Source organism: Lissotriton helveticus, chromosome 1_1, assembly GCF_964261635.1.
Source record: "Lissotriton helveticus chromosome 1_1, aLisHel1.1, whole genome shotgun sequence".
NCBI classification, from domain to species: domain Eukaryota; kingdom Metazoa; phylum Chordata; class Amphibia; order Caudata; family Salamandridae; genus Lissotriton; species Lissotriton helveticus.
The window spans coordinates 760,447,519-760,466,279 of NC_136057.1; the positions used below are offsets into that span (position 1 = coordinate 760,447,519).

At 40.7% G+C, this 18,761-nt stretch overlaps 1 protein-coding gene across 1 annotated transcript in view; it reads right to left on the bottom strand.

Annotated features, from left to right (window-relative positions):
* Positions 1 to 18,761, bottom strand: part of CNTN1 (contactin 1) — a 664,003-nt gene that overhangs the window by 108,329 nt on the left and 536,913 nt on the right. Inside the window, exons 19-20 of the mRNA XM_078674301.1 lie at positions 12,677 to 12,780; positions 824 to 1,010 (exon numbers count right to left, since the gene is read on the bottom strand). Coding sequence (XP_078530427.1) covers positions 824 to 1,010; positions 12,677 to 12,780 — 291 coding nt within the window. The remainder of the gene's footprint in view (positions 1 to 823; positions 1,011 to 12,676; positions 12,781 to 18,761) is intronic.

An 18,761-nucleotide genomic window follows, 5' to 3' on the forward strand; every position in this document is an offset into this window, starting at 1 on the left:
CGGGCCTGTTAAGTTAAAAAAAACAATAATGCAATGAAGGACAAATGGAACTGTGGGGCGTATCTACAACAGAATGGCAGAGTGCAGTGATACGCCAAAATTGGTAACGCAGGGCACCGACATTCTGAAAACACATGGATGCGCCGTATTTACAATAATACAGTGCATCCCTATGTTTCCCAGAGTGCTGGCACTAAATTTAGCTGCCGAGTACAAACGCGGGTACCCTTATACCATAGTACAAGGGTGCCTGCATTGTACAGAATGATTGTTCATGTGCAGGAAAGTGTTCCTTCCTGCACATAAACCATCACTAATGGTGATTTGTAATTCCTATGTGTGCTGCAGAACGCAGCACATATGGAATTTGCAAATCTTCATTACCTAATGATTATTTATGTGCAAGAAGGGACACCTTCCTGCACATTAACAATCACTAATGGCGATTTGCTCTTTCTATGTGTGCTGTTTTCTATGTGTACTGCAGAATGCAGCACACATAGAAACAGCAAAAACGAGGAGAAATTAATAATTTTTCCTCGTTGCGATAGTTTAAGACCATGTTTTCCCTGGTCTTATTTTTGGCACTACCCCATACCTTGTAAATATGGGGCAAGACCAGAAAGCAATGGGTGTTGCGGCAGAAGACACACTGCAACACCCATTGCCCACATCTTTCACGCTATGTGCTGCATGAATAGGGGCATTATTTACAAGGCGGCGTTAAAAAGAGTGAAGTTCTGCTGGAGACAAACCCTCGTTAACATACACCTGTGTTTCTCCGGGACTTATACCAGAAATGATCATTTATCTCTCTACTTACGTGCTTTTTTCGTGATGACATCAACAATTCTACTGCGTGGTCCATCTCCTGCACTGTTAAAAGCTCTGACCTCTATGTGGTAGGTTGTGTCAGGCAGCATGCCTTCAAGTTTCACAGAGGTGTTAAGATTGGTTACTTGTACACGGTGTGCAGCCGGTTCCTTATCTTGGACACGCCAGTAGCGAACCTGTGAACACACAACTAACACTGTCTATATGTCTACCGGAATTAAAACTGCTCACATCGGGGAACTGATATACTCTATGCATACTCCGTCCTCAATTTATAACATTTCTACATTGGCAGTACAATGTATAGACCTCTTTTGAACTCATATTCACAAGACCATATACATTATTCATACACTATGTCAAATCCTAAAGGGTTTCCGATACGGTAGCGTTGTTTCTCAGAAGTGATAACTTACTGCTTCTATGAGATCTACCCAAAACAAAATGCAGCATAACGTGGATTTGGTTATTTCAGCACCATAAACTGCATGCTGCTGTATTTTCTGGGACTTTTCCCCCAGTAAATAACAGTAGGTTTGTCGTTTGGATATTTATTGAAGAACATTGTGGGTTTGCAGTGCTTGCTGCCAAACTCCTAATTGCAATATGTGTGCCAACAGGAGGCACTTATAATAAAGTTCTATGGGGTAGATTAACTTACACTTTGCACTGCATTTTCGTAACTAGTGCAAATATTTTTTGTGAATTGTTTTCCAGTGCAAAAATGATTTACGCTGGAAAGTAGACCTAAAGTAATACAAAATAGCACTTGGGTATTCCCATGCAACTTCCCATATGTTTCGATGCTAAGATTTAGCTACTAAAATTAGTAGAAAGGCTTTGCACCAAAAATTAACGCAATTTCGGGGCAGGTGTTAAAAAACAAAAATAAGAACATTTTTTTTTCTCCAAAGCTTTCTAACTTTGCATGTGTGCTGCAATGTAGAGCACACATCCAAATAGGACACGTTTTACATTTTGTCTTGGCATAGTAGTTTATATTGGAAGGGTAACCTTAAAGTGCAAAACCCATACTAGACTTCATGCAGATACCTTTTGCACTGTGATGCAAATATGTGTGCATGGTGCTAGGCAGCTTGATTGTGCACCAGCACTATGGACCAAAGGAGTAGCACCATATCTCAGTACAAGTGGTGCTAAGTTACTTTTACGCAACACAGCACAGTAACATTGGTTAATGTGTGATATAATAGTAAACATTCCCCACTGTTAGTATGGTAGAAATTGATACAGGAATACAAAGCAAAATAAAACGTAAAAATTTACTTCACAGAAAAAGATAACATAACATGTCACAGAACATATTTCATCACAATCCATTCAATGTTAAGTTTACATGTGAGGAAAACGGACCTATTGTCCAGAGCATGTGACATACTCCAAATACACACTGCATTACTGTATTGAGCATGTTTGTCTGGAGGTATTCCAGTGTTCTCCCTTCCTATGTCCTAGTATTGCATAGCACAGTATGTCCTTCAAGAGTAGCTCTGTGCAGAAACCAGGCAAAATATACCATGTCCTGGGTGTTCTTGTTTTTGCCTCTGTTTTTTATGTCAGTGCAAAATAAGTAAAACTAGACGGGCTGTTACCATCAGCTGAAAGCTACCACATTTTTAAGTAGTTATGAAAATATTTGTAAAATGGTTCAATAATTAACATTTACCTGGAAGCCAACTTGAGTTTGGATTGCACTAAAAATATGTGAGTCAATATAAGTACATTCTTTTTCAGTTTGTGAGATGTGTTAAAACAGTACGTTGGAATGGGAATGTTCCATAATTTGTACAGCGACATATTGCCCTACCTTGAGTCCTCAACTCTGAGTCTATCTGGTATCCTAACGTTTTATGTTGGCCCAGGCGTCATGTTAATCTAAGCGTGTGAGCAGAGGGATAGGACAGTTGCTTACTTTTAGAGGAGATTTAGATCAATATTGTGTTACATATATCGATGTACAAGAATATCTTGTGTAAAATATCGTGACATGGAAATATCAATGTTAAGAATATAAATGCCAAGAGTATCGATTTGAAGGTCAGTAATTTCAATTTTTTAAATATAGAAATCATTAATATAGCATTTAGTGCCTCATTACGATGTTGGTCGGAAATGCTGTCCGTAGAGCTGTACGATTCGCTTTAACCAACTTGGAGTTTGAATGCCTGTCTGAACCGATCTGAATGACCAAACGGTTTGCTTACCAACCGAGAACATCATAATCAGTCGGTCAGAAATGTTTCTGAGTTGGTAAGAAACATAGGTTCCGACACGGTTTAGGAGAATCTGAATGTCTTTTTGAGCCTTTTGGACTGACATCGTAATCAGCCCACAGATGTATATGTTTTTTTAATATATGTGTTACATTTTTAGTAGTTATTAAATTAAACGTAATTCAATTATTTTTTTTTTTGTTCTGTAGCGGTTTGTGGGTTTATGAGGCAATAGGGTGGGAAGTAATTTAATTATAAAACATAAATGGTTCTTTTTTAGTTAATCATATTTATTTAATTGATATTTAATTGTGCTTTTAATCTGTTTGGGTAAATTCTATGTGCGCGTTATGGGGTTTATAGGGGTAAAGGGGTGGGAAGTAATTTATTTTTAATTAATTAACAATTAGTTGTTAATTAATATTAATTAATTAGTTGATAATTAATTATGTTAATTTTGTTGTTGTATTTTTCTAGATGTGGGTTTTGGGTGTATAGGGGTAAAGGGTGGGGAGTAAATTAATGTTAATTAATTTATAATTAGTTGTTAAATACTATTAATTATTTAATTGAATATTAATTTTAAATAATTGTTTTAAAATATAATTTTAGGTGTGGACTGTGGGGATAATAGGGGTAAAGGGTGGGAAGTTAATTATGTTTAATGATTTATAATTTGCTTTGTAATAATTAATATTTGTTTAATTGATAATTAATTATGTTAATTGTGCAAATACATTTTATTTTGTTTAGATTTTAGATGTTGGTTATGTTTTTATTAATAGAATGGGGTAGGAAGTAAATAAAAAAAAATACCTTTTAATTAATTATAATTATTAGTTTAATAATTAATTATGTTAATTGAGTAAATAGATTTTTTGTCAAATGCTATGAGTGTGGTGTGTGCTTTGTGGGGGGATATTGCGGGAAGTACATTCATTATAATAATTTAATAATTAATATTTAATTAATGAAAATTCGTTTGTTGAATATTTATATGAATAGTGTAAATAATGTTTTAGATGATGGTTGTGAGTTTTGTGGTGTTATAGGGTGGGGAGTAACTAAACTATATGTATGTAATAATTGCTGTTTTTGTTAATAAATAATTTCTAATTAAAAATATTTATTTTTATGAAAATAATGTTTGTATTTTATTTAAGATAATATATGTAGGTATTTGTGATATTTATTTAACATTGTATTATGTTTGTATTTTTATTTTAAAAAAATTAAAATATTTTGATTTTATTTGCCAACATATTTATAGATTTTTTTATTTACTTCATTTTTAAAATATTTAATTTTGATCGAGATATTGTGTTTGTTTTTAATGTTCAACAGACTGGAGTGGGAAGGGAAATTTTACCCCACCGCTATCCAACACTTTCCCTACTGTTGAATTTAATGGAGTGGGAATAGTACTTTTTACCCCTCTGCATTCCAACACTGTCCCTACTGTTGTAAAGACTGGAGTGGGAATAGTAATGTTTACTCCTCTGCTATCCAACACTTTCCCTACTGTTGCACTTATTGGAGTGGGAATATAAATGTTTACCCCTCCGCAATCCAACACTTCCTCTACTGTTGTGCTGACTGGAGTGGGAACAGTAAATTGGACCCTACTGCAATCGAAGACTTTCCCTACTGTTGGACTGACTTCAGTGGGAATGGTAAATGTTACCCCTGAGCTATCCAACACTTTTCCTACTGTTGCACTTATTGGAGTGAAATAGTAAAGTTTGCCCTTCTGCAATCTAACGCTCTCCCTACTGTTGTAGTGATTGGAGTGGGAATAGTCAATGTATCCCTTCGCACTCCAACAGGTTTGCTAGTGTAGTACTGGTTTGAATGGGTACAGTACATATTTTCAATCCACAATCCAATGCTTTTACTACTGCTGCATTAGTTGCAGAGAGATTTGTCAATTTTAACCAGTTTTATTATTTTTGCATTGAGTGATGTGGGAGTAGTAAATTTTTTATATATTTATTTTAATAGTTTGTTTAGTTTAGTATGAATTGTAGTGGGAACAGTATATGTATTACATTTTATATTTTATAATTTATTTTATGCTGTTATAATTTATATTATTAAGTTTTAGTTTAAGTAAAATTAGAATTTTTATTAATTATCAATATTTTAATTTTTGCATCATTTAAAGAATTTAAAGTTGTTTCATTTTTTAATTTAATTATAATGATTTGTTTTTTTAATGATTTTATGTTAATTGTATATGTACAAATACATATATCTATTTGTTCATATATTATTTTTAAATTATAATATAAATTAAAATGATTAGTTTATTAACTTTTTTGTAGGTAGATATATGTAAATATATATTAATTATTATATATGTGCATTTAACTTTTTTTAATTAAGTTTATTTGTTAAGATATATAGTAAGGGGCTGATTACGATGTCAGGTGGAATTGCTTACAACTGACACCGTCTCGGTCCTAGGACTGCATAATCACGATGCGACCGAACACTGTTTGGTCGCATTCCTACATTTCCCTAAGGAAGCACGCATTACGTCCGCAAACCGACTGTAATGCATACTCCCATAGGGAAATGGGAGGTACTGTTCATCCCTGCATCCTGTGGCAGGCACCTTCAGGTGCCTGCCACAGGATGCAGGCATCAACGGGGGGACCATAGGTGCACCCTCTGCCCCCAATCGGATGCCGCAAACACAAGGGGGCCCTGCTGGAAACAAACTGTCTGACATAGTTTCCATGTTGGACAGGCCGAAAGGAAACCATGCCAGAAACCATGCATTGTAATCCCAAAGGAGGAGAAGCACGCCCTTAGGGATTACAAGCCGGTTCCGACTGGCCGGCGTTCTGGTGGAGCCCATCAGAAGCCAGCTGGAATGACCTGCCGGTTTCAATTCTGACCGGCCGCATAATTATAAGCTGGTTCAAATTGAAACCACCGATATTCGATCGGAGGCTTTCCGACTGCCATCGTATTAAGCCCGTAATGCTTTTTAATTTTTTTTATTAATCTTACTATTTAATATATTTAATAATTATTATTTTATTTGATATGTATTTAAAAATTGATATGTAATACAATGATATTAATGGCATCAATATTTTTTTCTGATGTGTTTGTACTTGCCATTATAAGTGTAGTATGTCGATACTTTTTAGTCATCAATATTTTGGTCGCAATATTTTGGTATGGGGATATTTTGAGTGTCAATATTTTGTCAATGTACCATTTTAGAGGCCTTTGTCCTGTCCTGTGACCTGGAGGGGCAGACCACATGTGCCCTCTATTTTGAAAGATGACTGCTATAAAATATAGTGCAATGGTGTCACCATACCTTAATTAATGCAATCAACAGTAACCAGACCTTTTTATCCGGGGCACATTCAGGTTGTGTGTTAAATGTTGATGTGTGTGTAGGCAAAGTAGCACGTGCATGGTATGTGAATGAACCAGACTATAGAAGCCATGGGATCCTTTTGGATACCTTTACCTAGAACAAAATTGAGGTTGAGGGCTGTGCTCTCAGACAGTGGAATTGTGTTGATTACATTTGTGCAGCTGGACAGGGGAAAGTAGGAGATGCAGACACTGAAACTGGCGGAGCATGGACAGTACTCTGTTAGCTGATTTAAAAGGCCTTTCTGGTGAGAAAGGAGATGCTGTTTAGTTCACGTGAGTACTGCCATTTAGGTAATGGTTGGTGTGAAGACTCGGAATGGAGACTCTGGGCCTCATTACGATGTCGGGCAGAAAGCCTCTGCCCGACAACGACTCGGAACTGACCGACATGTGGTCGGCCGTTCCAACAGCCGGAATAAGATGCGTCCGAACACTGTTCGGTTGGATTCCCATTGTTCTCTTTGGGAGCTCGTGTTACGCCCGATAACCGGACGTAACACAGGCTCTAATGGGGAAATGGAGTGTGTGTATAAAACCCTGCACCCTGTAGCAGGCACCCACACAGTGCAGAATTTTACAGAGTGGGTCCCTTAGGTACCCCCTCGGCCATCACCGTAGGTCGTATGGGCCTGGGGGCCCTACCAGTGGTGCCCAAAGCCACTTTCCGACAGGCTTTCCGTGTTGGACAGGCTGGCGGTGAAAGGCTGTTGGAAATCAACATTGTAATCCTGAGGGCGGAAACACTGTCCAGAGGGGTGTACGATGCAGTTTCGATAACACAAATACTTTGCGAGTCGGTCGGAAATGAATCGGAATGACTGCGCTGTTTACGCTCCGACCGAGAACATCGTAATCGGGCGGGCAGAATTTAAACTGATCAAGTCAGTCAGAAGGGCTCCGACACAGTCGAGGAGTTTTCAACTGTCAGGAGGAGGCTTTCTGCCCGAAATTGTAATGAGGCCCTCTGTTATGTTAGGTCACAAAGTTTCTAGGTGAGACGTCCCCTTCTGTCTTGCCCTGATTACTCTTCCAGTTGCACTGATGACAGTCAGGTGCAGAAACCTCACACCTCCTTGTGCCTCTCTTGTGGGAACTTCAGGACAGAATCTGTTCACAAAAAGAGGACAAAGTTCCTATACCAGGGTGCAAAAGTCACCCACGTATCTGAGTGCAAATAGTCACCCATACATTAAAAACAGGGAAGAATGGGGAAAAGTAATCCTAGGTAAAAAATACCCTGATGGGAGAGGGAAAGACATACTACATCCTCTGCTGCCCTCACACACCCCGGAGGATGTCATGCTTCATCATCGGGCAATTTTGCTCCTCGTAGGGCTGGCGCTGCAATTCCCTACGGGTCCCCGAAGGGTCACTTTATCGGAGATCTTTTAGAGGATTAGCCGGATGTTGCATGCAGGTGTGTGGGGAAGGGTAAGGGAGGGTAAATCAATTACGTGCAAACATGATAGTGTGATAAAATCAAGGGTATGGAAGCAGCGACAAGATTGTCTAGGTAACCCTTGGCAGTTAAAAGTACTGCTTAAAAATGACTGACCCCACAAGGCCCACTATGCCTGGGTGTCACTAGTCAAGGTCAACATGTTTCGCGCCTCTATCGCCCGTAGGTCATTGGCGCTTCGTCAGGACCAAAAACAAAGTGAAGTGCACGTGAGTAAAATACATAAAAGTTCAAATGAGAACCCTCTTATCTCATCCAGGGCGGATCAGGAGACCTGTGTCCCCACTATGTGGTTGTAGCTGTTACATTGAAGCTGCTCCTGGATGATACCTAGAAAGAGAAAAAGCAAAGTAAGCCACATGTGAGCGTCAGTAACAACTTGATGCATCACAAAGTGTCACTTATGTGTACACAGCGCTTCAAATAGAAAGATTACGCAGGCACACAAGACTGGTCCACAGTAGATCGGGGGCTGCTAGTTCAAGGAGCCCTTAGGCTCAAAATAACGCATAAAATGGTGTTAACAGGCAACTATAGGAACTTTGTCCTCTTTTTGTGAACAGATTTGGTTTAGGAGCATGGACACTGGACCTTTATTGGCTCCTTGGTCCCCCCTCTCTTTTGTTGAATTGATTATGCACGGCTTTACGGCCGCGGGACCTACCCTATTTCCTTCCCTTTTCAAGTGGGCACACGAGACGGGTCCTTGGGGTCGTTGGGTGCTGACTTTATGTTAAGCCTTGAATTGGTAACCTCGGATAATCCCGGGGGATTAATTCTTTGCATTAAAATACGTGAGGATTTACAATACTGTCCTTGGTGTTAGGCAATTTGGCTGTATTCTCTTAGTCCCCATTTTATGGCCTAAGCGTCAACTATATGTTGATGGTTGTGAATTTGGAAACATCCATATAGATTTAAGTTAATTTTCAAGGGGTGATCCAGTCACGACATCAGGACATGTCACAAACGGGAAATTCCTACATAGATTGAAGTTAATTTTCGAGGTGTGGTCCAATCATGATACTAGGACCTGTCTCAGACGGGAAGGCCTGAACTAGTGAGGAGTAACTTAAACCGGATTAATTTGTAGATTTGTGTGAACTCTTAATCATTACCGGCATTGTTATTTTCCTTGACTATGAAGCCAGTGCGCAGAAGCGAGGGAGCAGTGTGCACGGCTAATATGCATGCGCCGCTGCTGCGTTGTTTCGCACATGCGCATTTTAACACTTCCTTGTGAGGCTTCACCGTAAAGAGTTACCGCCTCTCTCTTTTTTCCACTACCCACCCGATCCATTTATTTAAACTCTGCATTTCGCCGCCTTTAATTCATTCTCGGCGAGCGTTTGGACAGGGGTAGGTGTACTAGAGGCTACACCCGCATTACTTAGTAAGTGCCATTTCAATTAATTCCATCTTATTTCACCGGTACTTTTTCCGTTGTGCTTATGTACCTGGTTTGTGTCTATTGCTTCCACAGCCCGACTTTTCGCGGGCGTCCATTCCCTTGACCACTAGAGGAGAGCTTTAACTAATATTTGGTAAGCACTGTGATGTGAACTACCCACCTCACGGTTTGGTACTTTTCACCAATTTTCAACATTGGCAGATTTCTGCCCTATAGTTGTTATACGTTTAAACAACCTTATACAGCCAAGGTTAGTTGCCTGTTAACACCATTTTATGCGTTATTTTGAGCCTAAGGGCTCCTTGAACTAGCAGCCCCCGATCTACTGTGGACCAGTCTTGTGTGCCCGCGTAATCTTTCTATTTGAAGCGCTGTGTACACATAAGTGACACTTTGTGATGCATCAAGTTGTTACTGACGCTCACATGTGGCTTACTTTGCTTTTTCTCTTTCTAGGTATCATCCAGGAGCAGCTTCAATGTAACAGCTACAACCACATAGTGGGGACACAGGTCTCCTGATCCGCCCTGGATGAGATAAGAGGGTTCTCATTTTAACTTTTATGTATTTTACTCACGTGCACTTCACTTTGTTTTTGGTCCTGACGAAGCGCCAATGACCTACGGGCGATAGAGGCGCGAAACATGTTGACCTTGACTAGTGACACCCAGGCATAGTGGGCCTTGTGGGGTCAGTCATTTTTAAGCAGTACTTTTAACTGCCAAGGGTTACCTAGACAATCTTGTCGCTGCTTCCATACCCTTGATTTTATCACACTATCATGTTTGCACGTAATTGATTTACCCTCCCTTACCCTTCCCCACACACCTGCATGCAACATCCGGCTAATCCTCTAAAAGATCTCCGATAAAGTGACCCTTCGGGGACCCGTAGGGAATTGCAGCGCCAGCCCTACGAGGAGCAAAATTGCCCGATGATGAAGCATGACATCCTCCGGGGTGTGTGAGGGCAGCAGAGGATGTAGTATGTCTTTCCCTCTCCCATCAGGGTATTTTTTACCTAGGATTACTTTTCCCCATTCTTCCCTGTTTTTAATGTATGGGTGACTATTTGCACTCAGATACGTGGGTGACTTTTGCACCCTGGTATAGGAACTTTGTCCTCTTTTTGTGAACAGATTTGGTTTAGGAGCATGGACACTGGACCTTTATTGGCTCCTTGGTCCCCCCTCTCTTTTGTTGAACTTCAGGACAGAGACAGCTGCCTTCTTTTTTGAAAGCCACTCTACTCAAAAGCTATATCTGGAGAACAGCCTGGGGAGAGGACTTGAAAGCTCTAACCGGTTTTACAGTGTGACACATTCTATCACCATCCCTATCTTGTAGTTATGCATAAATGCAGGATCCAAATCATCCTACGTTTTCCATTTCTAAGTTCTCTATGAAGGATGTGATCCATAGAATGCTCAGTGGACTGCTGTGTAACCATGGCGTGTGTCTGCCTGGGAGCTAGTCTGCCAGAGGTGAGGGGACATCATCTGAAGGTGGGATTTCCGGATGGAGGTGCTGTGTGCCTGCCGTGTAGTGCTTATTTACCTGCTTGCCTGTTAGGAGAGGGAAGGGATCTGCCTTGCCCCGCAGGAGGGGAGATTGTCCAAGAAAGAGTGAGGGCCAGCATGTCCATGTTGGCTGTGGGATTCCAAGAAAAAGGGTGACTGTCTGAGAATGATCCAGGAGGACCCTGGTGCCTTTGGTCCCCCTCAAACTCTCATTGCAGCTCTTGGTGAGAACTCCCATACTATGATTACGTGATTGTTGAAGACCCAGTTGTTTTGCAATTGTGTGCCACTGATGGCCCAATAGAGACTATAACTGTGGAATTGCTGAAACCCAGAGTAAGGCTCCAACAACATACTTGCTGAAGCCCCAAGTGGGACTACAGCTGCCAAATTACTGCCTGGACTGCACCTGTGGAACAGTTGACCCAGAAGTGGGCTACCACTGCAGGTTAAGAAGGAACCTCTATACGGGACTTCACCTACAGATAGTCTGGTGAGGACTGCACTGCTTTAGAATTGCTGATTGCCGAGCTATGGACTGCATCTGTTGCTGTTGGGACCAAGACCATCCAGGCCACCATGACTGGGCCCTCAACCAACATTCGGGGACTACACACAGCCCCTGCGAGATGATGGCTAGACGAGCAATCTGCCTAATGCGACGCACACCCGTCCCAACAGAGGGTAACAGAGATGTTCTAGTTCTTTGTGTCTATAATCAAGCATTCAGCAGAACCCCTTAGAGCACAAGGCTGCAGCTGAAAGAACTCATGAGGCACTTCTAACTAGGATGGGTTACCTCAAGCAGTATGAGTGCACCTTGTGAGCTGCAGGTGGTTGAGAAAACACCATATCCAAAATTCACACCACTCTCGATTATCCTTAGAGCAAGGTGGACCCATAACCTGGGCAGAGCCCTGGGAGGGGACAGTGATGGAGCAGGGTGGGCGTATCACCCACATGAAATATCGCCCGGAGACACTAATTAAGTATGTGTCTATTGGTGTGTGTACTGTAGAATACAACTGTGTGATTAAAGTACTTTATTTCTTAATAAGACAAGAACTGGGCTAGACATTCACTTTATTGAACCTGTTGGTTTGTTATTGATCTCTGAATTTGAGCACCTCCACTCTACCTCTTTGAGAAGCCTCTAACTTCTTGTCCTTGCAACCCAAATATTAAAGTTTAGAGGGTTTGAACGTGGCCCAGTTTGTCAAGCCACAGTAGGATGAGGCGTGGAACATCAGTAGAAAATTAGCTTAACTTCCATGGTTGAGGTTCAGTAGCCTCTGTTTGCGCTGTATCCCTTGCCCCCAAATGAAGTGTAACAGAGAACATACGTCTATTACATACGAATCGAAGATTCCATATTTTCAGAAGTATGTAAAGAATTTGTAAAGGCTGTTGCAAAATTGAATAACCAGCAGAAATATCCCAGACAGATTGAGTGTTACACAAAGTCTGGTACATTCCTAAATTTTAACATACACTATTCTGAAATGTTAGCATACGTTTTAGAAATGTCCTGCATGTTTCAAACGTTACTGTGTTCTCTGAAGCTTCTGTGATGACAGATTCTGATATTTCACAGACATTTCATAATCTTACTTTATAGTTTTTTAAATCTACCCCAAATGTTATAAAAGCTGTCCCATATTGGCATATTTAAAATCAAAGTAATAAACACCACATTTCTCAGCCCAGAATTGGTCACAATCCAAAGTTTTCACCAATTCCGAATTCCAGAGTATATCTTTAAACCTGTTTATTGTAAATCAAAGTAAATGCAATTACATAAGCAGAAAATAACTAACCTGATAACCTTCAACTGACTGCCCGAAAACTGGTTGCCAAGACACAAGTACTTCAGAAGATGAGAGAACTCTGGTAGTTATTCCTGCAGGAGGGTCAGTTGGTACTGAAACAATCATAAAAACAATCAATGCACCCGGTTTTATCTGATGTTAGAATTTGATCATGTCTCCTTCTAAAATACATTGATTAAACAGGACTTGACTTGGTTACATCTATTAAGTATTTGTATTTTATCATCGTGTTTTGAGTGCTTCTTTTTTGTTTGTTTATTATTTGTACATCAGATACACAAAAGGTGATGGGAGAAATGCTCGCAGTTCATCTAACCACTGGTAATTGTTCAAGGTGGCATTCCAACCATTCATTCTTTTGCCTACCATTCTTTTGCCTACCATTCCATCTCAAAATAGACCCAGCCTTATGCAAATTAGCCTTGTTCCAGCTCCAGCAGTCCAACCTGAGCCGCCATGCCAGGTCCTCTCTGAAGCAGTACAAAAGCAAACTACGACTGGTTTTGGCCTGGTTGGGTCTTTTCAGGCAGGAGCTGCTTCGTTCCAGTGGCAGTGTGAACAAAGGGCGCAGATATATGCATTTTCTTGTCCACTTAAGGTGTTACATCAACACACACAAAAGGTGATGGGAGGAACGTTTACAGATTGTCTAATCACTGCCAATTGTTTCAACATTCCTGACCTCAATACTTCCCAGACAGTAATGCTAGAAGTAAACCAAAAGGAAAGCTGACTTTTGTCCCCTATATGTGGCCTAGAGTTCTGCTATAGATAGAGGAATATTATAGTCCCTTGCTTTTGTGCAGCGCACACTCCAAAATTATACATTTCACAATGCTCCTATGTGATGATAAAGCAAAAGGAGGCCTTGTGGAAAAATAATTCCATAGAATCACAGAATGTGGTCAAGTAGAAGCCGGAATTGGTACAAAGTTGTTTGAGCAATTGAGCCATTACATTTTGATCTCATTCTCTTTTCCATTTTTTAATCAAAGCCTAATTCTTTGTGTTTAAATCATTGAGCCGCTACATCAGCATTACTTCAGTGTTTTAAATACATCCAGGCTATGCATGCTTCGAAAAGATTGGAGGTAGTAGTATTTGGGGAGGGTGATGTTTTAAAGGCTAAGAAGAAAACCAGACCCATTCCTGAATTAAATCACCCACCTACCTCTCGCTATCCAATATTCATCCATTAAACCATGCAACCTTATCCATTTAATGACTGGACAAGGATTGATGATGAAAAACGTGTTAGAAAATGCACCATATTTCAATTTTTTTTAGAACATTTCATGGGGAACTACCCCCACCTCGAAACTATTCTACAGAGGTCGGGTGCAACCACTGCACTCGCTACATTGCGTATAAGAGCTGGTCTGTTTTGCCAAGGCTGCTTTTGGTTCCCAGTTCAGCCCTGCCACTGACAGCATAAACCCTATCTTAAAAACAGAACACAAATGATAGCATATTGTCTTAACTATCTGACTGGGTAGATTAAAAGACGGCTCTCAAAGATTATTTTTGAACTACATTTACTGAGGTAGGGTGGGGTTTTGACTCGGAACCATTCCAGTGGAAAAGGATCATATATTTTATGACCCAGCAGAGGATATTGGATATATGTATCACGTTGACAGCACACATGATTCACTTCCACACATGCCAAAGCGTTGTGTAAACCATCATATATCAAAAAGAAGTCACCATAGCAGTTCAAGAATAATGACGATTTGTGAACCATCAGCAAACTTTTGATATTGTTGAAAAAACAGTCAATCACTTGTGCCTGTGCCACTATAGAGGTGTTAAATGAAAAGACAATACAACATGCTTTGACATTCAATGGAGCCTCAATAACAGTTAAAATAAAACCCTTATTATCTGTTTACATTAGTTCCAGTGTACCATTTGAATGTTACTAGACTTGAAGTACAAATCATTACTCTCGTAGGCTGTAAATTAATTTTGTTGATAAATTATGTTTGTGTTTTTGCCTACCACTGCCCTTCCATGCCGTCTGAAAAGAAAGACTGAATAAAGATGCTGGGTTACGTGTTCCAAGTTACAATTACTTTCATTTTATTTTAGGTGCATGTATTTCAGTAATTGTTTTCATTCTTATTAATTTCAGGTTTTAACCTTTAATTCCCCTCAAATAGATATATATTGTGAAAATGACAGGCACTTCACATTTGTTCATTTATGGAAAAGTTCAATTTGAAGCTGGAGAAGCAAGCCCCTCATTTTTCCTCTAATCTAATTAATTTCCCTAATGTCATTCATTGCGTTCAGTCGCTTTTTGCTGATTTTGTTTACAGTACTGCCTCAATCATTTTATTCTCTTGCTTCAAATTCCCCACCAAACACACACAATCTTTCCCCCCTTTTTTTAAGGCCATTTACCATTATCTCACCGCAACCCTTTTGATGCACAACTGCAAAGTGCTGATCCCAGTGCCTGCTTTTCTGCCCCAATACCAATTACGATGATGCCTATCTACAGGGTTTAATCCTTCTGGGGAGAAGTGCTGCAGTAGGATTTCACACATGCCCAGTCTACGCAAGACACCGTACACCTCTGAAATCATCTAATCTGTAGCCTGACCGACCATTAAAAGCCTGCTCCAGTGTTAAAGGAAGAGCCGAAGGCGAGGGCCTTTAACATGGGAGCGGGCCTTTAATTTTAATGGCTGGTATAGTCATGCTACGGAGGGCTATAAGGCTGTTAGAACATTCTGCCCCAACAGGGCAGAATGTTCTAATTAGTAAAGGAAAAGCCTCACAAGCCTGAGGGGATTGAAAACCTCTTGGGCTCCATGAGGCCATTGTTCACTGCTGCTGCAGTGAAAGACAAACATTGGAATGTTGGAGCTCTGGACTTTTTCCATCAATTGGAAGCCTGGAGCCACTCCATTTTCTTAAATGGAGTGCTTAGCATTCAAATGTTCTAATATAGCCTACTAGCCTCCTGTAGCTGGATATACCAGCCATTAGAGGCCCTCTCCAGCGTTAAAGGCCCGAGCCGAAGGCGAGGGATTTAACAAGAGAGCGGGCCTTTAATGGCCGGTATAGCCCAGCTACAGATGGCTATAAGGCTATTTGGAACATTCTGCCACTAGAGGGCAGAATGTTCTAACAAATAAAACAAAAGACCTCAGTGAGCTTGAGGGGATTTGAATCAGCTCGGGCTCCATGAGGCCTTAGTTCACAGCAACACCTGTGAATGACAGACAATAGAATGTTGGAGTTCTGGGATTTTACCAGCCATTAGAAGCCCAGAGCACTCTATTGTCTTCAATGGAGCTCCTAACATTCCCATGATCTAATACAGTGTTTAGCTCTGGAATGGCTAGTTGGAGCTCATTTTAAGTCCTGTAGCACACCTACTGTTTATCATATTGCCAGAGGGTGCTATTTGTTGGGAGCACTAAAACCTTCTGATTTGGAACTTTTGAAATGGGGAATGGCGTGCTAATTGTATATATTCTTACCAATGTCTTCTATATGGACTGATGAAACTTTCGAGGTTTTATTTGCAGGCAAACAGTGCAGGTTGCAGTAATTGTTGAACAACAATAGTTTGGAACAAGGGCTTGAGTGTAAAAAGGAGTGTAAAAAAGTCTGTTTTTCCGATATTTAACCTAGGTAAGCTATGATGCATGTACACCACTGGAATTTCCACTTTCGTACATAAACACAGTATAAAATTGCTAAACAGTTGCTGCAATATAAAAAATGTAAGCTATCAAATATGGGGGAAAGTGAATACCTACCCCATGAATTTAGGCACAAACCTAGAATGTCATACTTTGTCAAGAAGACTGAAGCTCATGATTCATGCTGTAGATTTGCTTCTGCTGACTGGACTTCTTGCAAACACTGATTGGACTTTAGGCTTCAGGAAACTATGTTTCGCAACTGCAAGTGAGTGGTAGTGGGGTAATATGATAGCCTCCTTTGGGAGGCACATCAAAAGATTTCCCAGTGCATATGTGCTGCTTGAGAACCATGTAAAGATGATTCAAAAGCTCCTCCCTTTGCTATTTGCGCATCTGGGCAGGTTTGAAAAAGATGTCTAAGCTGACTGCTTCAGGACTTTGCAACTCCACATAACACATCTTTTTGATTTTGACTTGAAACTGGAACAGGCTACTGAAATAAGTGTAGCTGGAAACAAGGCATGGGAGACTACTTTAGTAAATAAAATATACACATCCTCTTCTATATTCCTTCCTTACCTCCCTCATATAGGGCCCGCTTACGATGGCGGGGAGACCGCCACTGACAGGCTGTCATTGGTGGTCTCACTGCCATCGTATCCAGGTTTACCGTCTGCCAAGGTGCCTGCCACGTAGTACAGAAATATGTAAATTGTCCTGTTTTTGCATTGCTGTGGGTGCTGCTGCCAGCAGCACCCGCCACAATGCAAAACATAGGCAATGCGACTGCCATTGTGTTCATACTGCCAGGCAGGTGGTTCATACCTGTAGGAAGGTGGTCCCAAATACGAAACGATGGCGGACGGACTGAAGTCCGTACACCATCGTAATCAGCCCCATAGTCTCTCAGCTCCCCATCTTTATGCTTATCTTCATGTTCACTGGGTCACTCCCCACCTGCACACAAGCTGTAAAATTATTTGGGGGGGCACCGCCTTGCAGCATACCACGGTATATATATAGGGGGGTTTTACCAAAACATAGTCACTGGGACCTGGGTTCTGTAAGTACTGAGAGGAAGGGGTCCCAGCGTAGATGTGAATAATAATAATAAACAATGTAAAAAAAGATCTATACAAACAATGAATGCAACCACATTGTTTTAATCACAATGGGAGTAGGTATATTGAATATAATATCACTTAATTACATATTCTAATCGGTTGTACAGTGCCCCAAGGGAGGGAGGAAGTGATTGGGTGAGGATAGTGCGATACAGGGATAGTGACGATAAAACCAAATATCAATAATACATTGGTAAATGAATTTCTTTACACAAAGCAAAAGACCAACAGTTCAATACATGAATCACCATATGTCATACTTCACAAAATGCATTAAATGTCAGAGTTATGGCGCGAAGTTGACGACCAAGAAGCTATTGTCGACGTTTCGACCCTCTGTAATTTGCAGGAATTAGTGGTGCCCTTGCTGCGGGGTCTTCATCAGGACGGGGTGCGGGACAGGCAACAATGAAGACGTTGTAGTCGAGCGACGGAGGTCGAATCTGACCCGGGGCTTGTGGCAATGGCAGAGTCAGATATGAAAGTTTATTGTTGACATGTTGTCCCGCTCGCTCGTGTCTGAAAGGAGATTTCAGACACGAGCGAGCGGAGCGTTATGCCGGATTCAGTCGGCGCCCGATATCACGGAATGATCTGGTGTTATTAATTAACACTCGTGAATTTGGTACGAGCGAAACGTAAACCACATTTGGGTAATAATTCCTGCAAATTACAGAGGGTCGAAAGGTCGACAATAGCTTCTTGGTCGTCAACTTCACGCCATAACTCTGACATTTAATGCATTTTGTGAAGTATGACATATGGTGATTCATGTACTGAACTGTTGGTCTTTTGCTTTGTGTAAAGAAATTCATTTACCAATGTATTATTGATATTTGGTTTTATCACACTATCCCTGTATCACACTATCCTCACCCAATCACATCCTCCCTCCCTTGGGGCACTGTACAACCGATTAGAATATGTAATTAAGTGATATTATATTCAATATACCTACTCCCATTGTGATTAAAACAATGTGGTTGCATTCATTGTTTGTATAGATCTTTTTTTACATTGTTTATTATTATTATTCACATCTACGCTGGGACCCCTTCCTCTCAGTACTTGCAGCATACCACGGCGCAACAGGGGACAACCCTGGAAGTGGGCAAATCAATTCTTAGCAGACCACCCTATCTCGTAGGTCCTAAGGACATGTTGTCTGCATACCACAAGCAGTCTTTACTAATTAATAACTGTAGGAAATTGTAAGAATATGCCGCTTTTTGCTTAGTCACACCCATGTTTTGCTGGATTTTATTGCTGGCTTTTAGACACTGTACA